General features: G+C 38.9%; 1 protein-coding gene across 1 annotated transcript in view; it reads right to left on the bottom strand.

Moving 5' to 3' along the window:
- Positions 1-902: 902 nt before the first annotated feature.
- LOC143295426 (uncharacterized) overlaps positions 903-9,639 on the bottom strand; it is a 30,699-nt gene continuing 21,962 nt past the window's right edge. Inside the window, exons 4-6 of the mRNA XM_076607117.1 lie at positions 6,675-6,845; positions 5,393-5,592; positions 903-4,214 (exon numbers count right to left, since the gene is read on the bottom strand). Of these exons, the coding sequence (XP_076463232.1) occupies positions 3,888-4,214; positions 5,393-5,592; positions 6,675-6,845 (698 nt within the window). The 3' untranslated portion in view covers positions 903-3,887. The remainder of the gene's footprint in view (positions 4,215-5,392; positions 5,593-6,674; positions 6,846-9,639) is intronic.

The following is a 9,639-nucleotide window of genomic DNA, read 5'->3' as shown; positions in this document are numbered from 1 at the left end:
CACAGAAACACTCCTACCGGACTATGTAACAGGGATTCGGCAATTTCAGTCAACAGTAATTAGTTGGACATTATTTCTTTTATGTTTTGTTCTGAAAATGTTCTAACTTTACATGACTTTGGAAGAAACCTGACAATCGTTTGACACTGAAACAAAATATGATTTCTTGTAATCTGTTTACCACAAACACAATAAACGTTTTTGCTAAAAATCCTCTTGAAAGCGTCTAATCTTATTTGAGACACCAGAGAGGTTTCCAGTCTATGATAAAACGATGGGAAATCCATCAATTTGTATCGCGTAATTTCAGTTGTAAACCCCTTTTCCTTTGGGTATGAAATCCTGTCATCAGCACTAGCTTGACGTCTGCTCCATACTGAAGACTCGAGAAGACTGCAACATTTTGAAACTGATTGTTTGATATCTATTTCAAAAGTATTCTCTATATTTTGTACACCATTTTTGCTGCTCTGTCGGCCATTTCACTGACTTTTATAACAATATGAGAGAGTACCCAGCAAAATTCAGTAGTTGTGCCTTTGGCTGATATAATGTGCAATAAATATTTCAAAAATGGATCTGACCGAGTTTTTATATCAAACAATTTTAATGCATATAAGACTGACTTTGAGTCAATCAAATGTGTGTGTGTGTGTGTGTGTGTGTGTGTGTGTGTGTGTGTGTGTGTGTGTGTGTATTTGCGCGTGTGCGTGTATGTTTCTATGTGAATTTGTGTGTGTACAGTGTGGTGTAAGCATGAAACAATAAAACCAGAGAAACAGATATTAAAGTACATGAGATATTTTAAAAGGTGAGCACACATACACACCAAAGAAAACAAAAAGACTGGCAGATCAGACAGAAACAGGAAGTAACAAACATTCATAGTGACAAAATGAAAATATGTTACATTACTCTCTGATTTATTGTTGCTCAAACAAGTTTGTTAAAGCTTGAAATCAGCTCACTGAAAGTAACCACAAATAAAAGAAGTGTCACTGACTCAAGATCCCCAAACGAGCTATTGCAAGAAAACAAATCAGCAACGTAACAAACATGGTGCTTTTAAAAGAAAACATTAAACATATTGCAAAAACATAAAAAGAAAACTGAAACCAATCAAAAATAAAAAGATTTTGTGCCCATTAATAACAGTACCAGTGCACTTTAGTATCCTTGTTAGAAGAAAACCGTATTCATCCTTCCCCACCCAAAGTTTAACAAAATAATAGAGAAGAAAAAGCTATCAACCAGAAAACATGGTTTAATGTTTTCATAGCTCATCAATAAAGTTATCTGATAAATATGAACATCATCAGTCGTATTTCTGAAACTACTCTGTCTCTTGTATCATTATTATCATCTTAAAGGTGAAAAAACAACAACAACAACAAAAAACAACAACAACAACAAAAAACGCTTGAATGGCGATTGTGACAACACTCGTGAATTATTAACAACATAAATGATTAAAAAAACCTCTATTCAGATTGTTCCAACTGCACTCATCAATGAAAAAAAGAAGTATTCAGCAGTACTTAAGCTAAACAAATAAAACGAATATGTGGACACATCCAGTAGTTTCTTTCACCTTGCTAGTCGTCTGTTTGTGACTGGCAAAACCCAGCAACACACATATAAATTGTATTCCACTCACACTCTTTATATTAGATCAACAAAACAGTATTTTATAGTGATTGGTAACAAATAGATGGAATGCTGAATATTAATTCTATCATCAGTTGATTTCATTCTCAACCTTCAGATTCCATTAGACTGATCTTAGTAACAACACCATCTAAAAGAAAAGAAAAAAAATACTGATTTGTAAACTGTGAGTAAACGAAGTTATGTACATTTCATTTTCCAGCAGTTTTGACACCACCCTCCTCTCTCTTGGATATTCCATAAAAACGTTTGTTACAAAACAACATTTAATGCTGATAGGTATTTTTTTCGAAGTGATATGCGTTTGGCAGTTGTCACCATACTTGTTATCTCCAAGACTGCTAATAAATATTTTGCAACAAAAGCTACTTTAAAAAAAACCATAATGCTGGCACCAACATTTGAGCAATCTTCTCATCTTATTTCTTCATCACATCACATAAAATGTGCAATGAATAAATCGCATGCTACAAAACGAAAAAATAGTAAAATATAAATATTGACATATCATTTATCACAAATTTCAGTCTGGACACATACTGTTAAATCTATCATGTTTGTTAATAACTGTTTTATTTTTGTTTTGTTACAGATAAAATAATGGCTGGAAAATAAAGGCAGATCATTGTTGGCATGATATTTTTGTGCTGAAGGAAAAAAAAAATCTAAACCTGTGGACCATAGATACAAAACAAAAGATGTGAGGATTTATCAATGAACATAGGAATACTTGATTCTGATCCTGACAACAGAAAAACGAAACAAAACAAAGACAAACAAACAAAAAAAGAGGGAGACAAGCATCACCCTCGACCACCCCCAAAAGTAAATAAATAAATAGACAAATAATATGACCAAAAGAGAAGCCACCCACTTTTCCTCTCCCTTCTCTTTCTCTCTCAGTTAATAGATTTTTTCAAAACTTATTCTGAACAGCGTATAACGTTGAATACTTTAAAACCAGCCGATATTATTTAGTGTAATGGAAAAAAAATCGAACTACTACCTACTGAAAATCAAATGAAAACGTAATCATTCTTAATGTTCTTGAACATTAACAAAGCCTTATCCAGTCACAGACTGGCTGGTATCACATTATTCTCTATCACAAAGTACATCAAGAACATATACACCAGCCACTAGTCATACAAATACTAACAACAATAACAGTTATAGCAGTAACATCATCAACAAAAACAGCAACAACAGCAACAGTAATAATAATGATAATAGTAATGATGAGGAGGAGGTCTTGCTGAATGCAATTAGCTGCTTTCAAAGCATGCTCATTGCGTTTTACAAATTAAAAAAAAAAATTCACTGAGTAATAATTAATTTTAAAACGAGCAAAATTTGCTCATAAACATGCAGATGATACGAATTTCACTCACTAAGCAAACAAAAGACATAAGTTATCTCCATGGGGATCAATATCAATGCCAGTTCCCTGCCACTGAATTTGGATGTAGAGGATCTACACATACTCTTAGAGCTGACAGGAATCACAAACTTGCATACACTCTCAGAATATATATATATGTGTGTATGGAAATAATAATTCATGCTTAAAACACAAAAACTCTGAAAGTGCTCAAGAAAAGAAAAAGAATCGGGTGTCATGAATACAATGACAAACTGACAGTATGCTATATATATCATGGGGTATCTGTCAACAAACATCAGACACTCAAAAGCACATTCCAATAATATTTCCTGTCAAAGAAGCACACTTCAGTGACAATCATTTTCTGTCACACAGGTCAGCAGTAAAGAACAATAGACACAAACCTGCATGCATATGTTGCAACAGGATTCAGCAATAATACAAAACAAACAAACAAAACGGAAAAAGAAAAAAAAATTCATTCGCATTTATCACAACATGATGGCTTTGAAAATCATGGAAAAAATAATCAATGCATATCAAATAAATAAATAGATAAATAAATAAATGAATGAATAAACAGATAGATAAATGTATAAATAAAATTGCTAATTAAATATTTGAAAAATTAATAAAATAAAATAAAACAAAATATCCAAAACAGAATGAAAATACACCCAAAACAAAAACACATCACAAGACTTTTGTAGATTAAAAAAAAAAAACGTCCACACCCGCAATATACATGCTCAATACAAACAACAATAATGTCCCCGGGTCAGTTTTTTATGTTTGTTTTTTGTTGTTGTTTAGTTGTTGTTGCTTTTCCGTCTTTTTACCGGGCGCCGACGGCCCCCATAGTGATGCCCTTTTTCACCTTATCCAGCACCACACCGATGTTTTGTTTGTACAGGCGCTCGTTGCTGAGGTCCACGTAGCTGTGACGAAGAAGGATTCGACGCACCTGGGCAGGTGCGCTCTCAAAGGGCGTGAAGCGAAGCAGCAGAGGAATGATGGGCTTCCCGAAGGTCTCGGCCAGGGACAGGTCCTTGATGCAGTTGTCGGACTGCAGGTACTTGGGCGTGATGCAGCAAAGCACCACTGAAGACAGACGCATGCTGCGCTGGATCTGGCCTTGAAGGGTCTCGGAGGCGGAGTCCATCTGTTTAGTGTGGGAAAATAATTATGATGTGTGTGTGTGTGTGTGTGTGTGTGTGTGTGTGTGTGTGTGTGTGTGTGTGAGAGAGAGAGAGAGAGAGAGAGAGAGAGAGAGAGAGATGAAAACTTTGGCAGGGCGTGGTGTGGTTGGGTGTGAATGTTGGGGTGGATGGGTGGATGGGAGAAGGTGTGGGGGAAGGGTGGTGAGAGCAGTAGTTAAGGCATTTTATGTTTGTTTTTCTGTGTATACACTGTGTGTGTGTGTGTGTGTGTGTGTGCATGTGTGTCAGTGTGTGTGTGTGTGTGTGTGTGCGCGCGCGTTCATACGTGCACATGTTTCAGAGAGAGAGAGTTCCAGACAGGCAGGCATGGAGTGAAGTGATTCACTGAGGGAGTGGGAGATGATTGTAAAATGGAAAGAGGCTTATGGAACAGCGTCCAGTTTTTAATCTTGAGAGATTTACTATTAAAAGCTCCCTTTATATTGTATTGTATTGTATTGTATTGTATTGTATTACTCTTTTTGTGTCTGTGAAATTCGGGCTGCTCTCCCAAGGGAGAGCACGTCGCTACAATGAGAGCACCACCCATTTTCTTTTCTGCCTGCAACTTGATTTGTTTTCCTATTGAAGTGGATTCTTCAACATAATTTTGCCAGGAACAACCCTTTTGTTGCTGTAGGTTCTTTCACGTGCGGTAAGTGCATGTTGCACACGGGACCTCGGTTTAGTGTCTCATCCGAATGACTAGCGTCCAGATTACCACTCAAGGTCTAATGGAGGGGGAGAAAATACTGGCGACCGTGGGATTCGAACCAGTGCGCTCAGATTCTCTCGTTCCCTAGGTGAACGCGTTATCACTCCCTTTTAACACACACACACATACACACAAGCGCGCGCGCGCCACGAAAACAAACATTCACAGTCATACTCCCACCCACCCACACATAAACCTGTACGGTAAAGGTAGCACTGGAGCGCAGGGGGGAGTGACTGCTCTCCCCACTACACCTCAACACACGCACACACACACACACACACACACACACACACACAACAACACACCACAACACACACACCACAACACAAACATACATCAACCCAACCCCACACTCATTCTCACACATACACACTCTCAACAACCCCCAATCCCCCCCACCCCCTCGTCCCCTCACCACCCCACCTGTCCGGTGAAGGTGGCACTGGAGCGGGAGGAGCGACTGCTGTGGCCCCGTGGGTGAGACATGGCAATGTCGGCCCAGCAGGGGAATCCGCTCCTCTCCAGCAGGGATCGAATCTCGTCCACCTTGCTCTGCATGTCCCACTGGTAGCTGATGAACACTTTGGGGTCCTCCTCCCGCTGCTGCACGGGGCTCTGGGTGGCTGTGAGCGTGGAGACAGAGAGAGAGAGAGAGAGAGGAAAGGAGCGAATAAAGTGAGTGCGTCGAGTTGTTCGTAATGCTAAATGTGTTGTTGTGGAATAATATTGATGTATTGTACTGTCTTGTAGTCTTGTATTTAACTGTATAGTAATTGTAATTGTATCGTATCGTATCGCATCGCGTCGCAGCATATCGTGTCGTGTCGTGTCGTGCCGTGCCGTGTTGTATCGTATCGTATTGTGTCGTATCGTATCCTATCGTGTTGTGTTGTGTTGTGTTGCGTAGTACGTTGCGTTCCGTTGCGTTACATTTTACTGTGTTACTTTTTGTCACCAAAGATTTCTATGTGTGAAATTCAGCTGCTGTTCCCGGTACAGGGAGTAGCGGGTCACCAAAGCGCAGCGCTCCCATTGTTTCTGTCTGTAAGCGTGCTTGTTGTTGTTGTTGTTTTGTTTGTTATTTTTATTTTTCCTTTATAAGCGTGGATTTATTTCAACGGTTTTGGGCTGGACAACCCTTTTGTTGCCGTGGGGTCTTAAACGTGTGCAAAGTGCACGCCGCACATAGGACCTCGATTTATTGCCTCATCCGAAAGATTAGCATTCAGACTGCCCATGGACACACGCTTCCCAATCGGGCGCATATGTATATGTTTATATAATTTCTTCTTCTTCTTCTTCTTCTTCTTCTTCTTCTTCTTCTCGTAACCATCATCAAATATTATTCAATGACTTCAGTGATGATTTTCGTGAAAAAAATCATGATAGCAGTCGTAGCGCCTAGCAGCAGCAGCAGCAATAACAGTAGTAGTAGGAGCAGCAGAAGCAGCAGCAGTAGTAGAGATGGTGATGATTATAGCAGCAGTAAAGGCAGTGAAAGGAAGAAGAAGAATACGATGATAAGAAACGATGGTGATGGCGACGGTGATGGTGACTGATTTAAATGTAAAGATTTTAATGTCATTAAAATATTATTTTTAAATAGACAAATAGATAGGTAGGGTGAGTACACATAGTGCAAGTATAAAGCGACAAAGGCCCCCCAAAAACCAAAACATGAAAAAGCAGCAGAAGGAAGACTCACTGTTAGTGGAGGCCAGCTGTTCCAGAGGTTTGAGGCCATCGGCCATCTTGTTGAGGTAGGTCTGCTCCAGCACCACCCCGGGTACACGGCGGAGAGGCTTGATGTGGTGCTCCAGCACGTCCAGAGACTCCGCGTACATTTTGGTCTCAAAGTCCACGGCTGGACACTCACCTGATGGACAATGGACGATGGAGGGGAAGTTGCATGACAGAATGGTTAAGACGCCTATGATAATAATATAAGTATTTATATAGTGCTGAATCTTGTGCAGAGACAAATCAAAGCGCTTTCACACCAGTCATTCACACGCATGCATAACTCTAAACTTGAGAAACTTAAGACAAAGAAAAGACAGGAGGAGGGAGGCTGTCTTGGAAAGAGGTGGGTTTTAAAGCCAGACTTGAAAGAGCTGAGTGAGGAGACCTGACGAAGCGGTCTGCCAGTACAGTATCCGTGACCGTGTGGGTTCGAATCCCGGCCTTGCCCTCTCTCCCAAGTGTGACTGGAAAATCAAACTGAGCACCTCGTCATTCGGCAATACAGTATCCGTGAAGGTCTGGGTTCGAATACCGGCCTTGCCCTTTCTTCCAAATGTTTCAAAATATCAAACAGAGCATCTAGTCATTCGGATGAGACGATAAACCGAGATCCCGTGTGCAGCACGCACTTAGCGCATTGAAAAAGAACCCATGGTGGCAAAAGTGTTGTCATCTGGCAAATTTCTGCTGACAAAATCCACTCTAATGGGTACATTAACACAGTATGTTTGCACTCAAGGCCGGACTTCCCTGCTGGTCAGGCACCTGCCTAGTGGATGTGGTGTAGCGTATATGGATTTGTCCGAACGCAGTCAAGCCTCCATGAGAAACTGAGACTGAAAGTGATGGACGATTGGGTGTGGGTGAATGAGCCTTTTTTCATTCGTTTTTGTGTGTCTTTTGTCTTTTCTTTTTAATCTAGAGAGAAAGCTCTACCCTCCGCCATTTAATTTGATCGTTTCAGAATGGGGAGTATTTCTCAGGTTTTATTTATCTATCTGTATTTTCTAATCCCAGTTTCAGTGTGTACGTTCACGGAATATCGTATTTTCTTTCTTTCTTACTTCCTTTTTTTAATTTTTCATTTTAAAATTAAAAAAACAAAACAAAAAAACAACAACATTGTTCTCCTCTCCAAATGGCTTTCTTGAATAGCCGAAAAATATCGAATTCAGAAACTTATTCATAAAAAGAAGACATATAGGCTATTCGCACAAAACTCCTTGTCTTTGAGTATTAATAAAGATGAACAGTTTTGTGTTATTTAATCTTCAAAGATTGCTTACATGTTCATTTTTTTCACCGATTTATATTGCATCTTTTTGTATGTGTCTTTTTCACTCTTTCTCTTTCAGTGTGCGACCGTGAATACATGTATGCAGGATATGATCATGTAAGCACATAAATGCACATTATTATTAATAGTTATTTAACGGTATTTCTAAAAAAAAAAACCGCTTATAATGTATAGATAAGTTAATGCTTATAATAAATATACCTAAGTTAACAGATAAAGAAATACATAAGCAATCAATAAAACGAATGATAAAAAACATAAGTACATCAATTAGTAAATTAATACAACACTATATAAACAAACAAAATATTTCCACATTGTACTTCATTTCTTTCTTTTATTCACATATATACAGATTAAGCAACAGTGTTACATCCATGTGTCTTCTTTTGCGTTCGTAGGCTGCATGCAAGTCGACTCCACATTTATTCGTATGTACGAAGGAGACAAAGATAACAACGAAGAAGAAGAATAACATCAACATTGTTACCACCACCACCAACAACAATGACAAATACTGACAAAGAAAACAAAAGAAGAAGAAGAAAAACAAAACAAAAACAATTAAGAAGAAAAAGACGAGGAAGAAATAAAACGAACAGGTTATTTCTATAAAGAAGACAACCAAGAATTACAAACAGAAGAAGAAAAGGGAGAAGATGAAGAACAACAACAAAAACAACATCACCAAAAGAAACAAACGCATTATAGGTAGACAGATAGAGAGAATATTAGCTAATTAATAAAAACGCATTGGAAAAAAGAAAGAAACTGCGTTACACACACACACACACACACACACACACACACACAATCCCCTGTCTACAATCAACCAACCAAGCACAGCTTGAGACAAGCACAAAACGCCCTACAGACGTTCTTGAACATGGCGGTGATAAATAATGACCAACCAACCAACCAAACAAGCAGCTAACTATTCAACTAACAAACTATCGAACGAACGAACTATCTAACTAACTAACTGACTTACTGACTTACTGATTAACTAACTGGTTAACTAAGCGTATGATCAGTAATCAGTCGTGTTCGACGATGAGCATCAGAACAGCAGAGGAGGCAACTGCTTTCCCGAATATCTGTGCTAAAATTTGATTGTATTGGGAGAATGTCTTGTCTAAGTTACATCCCCACTCTTTCGGCCAAGAAGACTTCAGGACAGTCGGCGTCATGGATGGTCCACAAAGGCCAACTAGCCCCCAAGGCTGCAGAATTAAGAGCCAGTGCAATTTTGGCTAATCAACTAACTAACTAACTAAAACATTAAAAGCCAAAAACAGAACAAAAACAAAAAAATCCCTGTCTGCAGTCTCTCCATCAACTGACCCAGCACAGCTTTGAGCGAGAAGCGTAGCCCGCCCCAGACGTTCCTGAACATGGCGGTGATAAATAATAACCAACCAACTAACCAACCAACCAAACAAGCAGCTAGCTAGCTAGCTAACTAACAAACTAACTAACTAACTACCGACCGACCGAAGTAAGTAAGTAAATAAGTAAGTACGTAAGTAAGTAAGTAAGTAAGTAAGTAATGAGCGCACAAACGAACGAACGCACGAACTAAATAACTAACGGCTAACAGACCGAACTAACTAACTTTCTTTCTTACTAT

The sequence above is a fragment of the Babylonia areolata genome, chromosome 20, assembly GCF_041734735.1.
Source record: "Babylonia areolata isolate BAREFJ2019XMU chromosome 20, ASM4173473v1, whole genome shotgun sequence".
NCBI lineage: Eukaryota > Metazoa > Mollusca > Gastropoda > Neogastropoda > Buccinidae > Babylonia > Babylonia areolata.
This window is presented reverse-complemented; position numbering and strand designations above follow the sequence as displayed.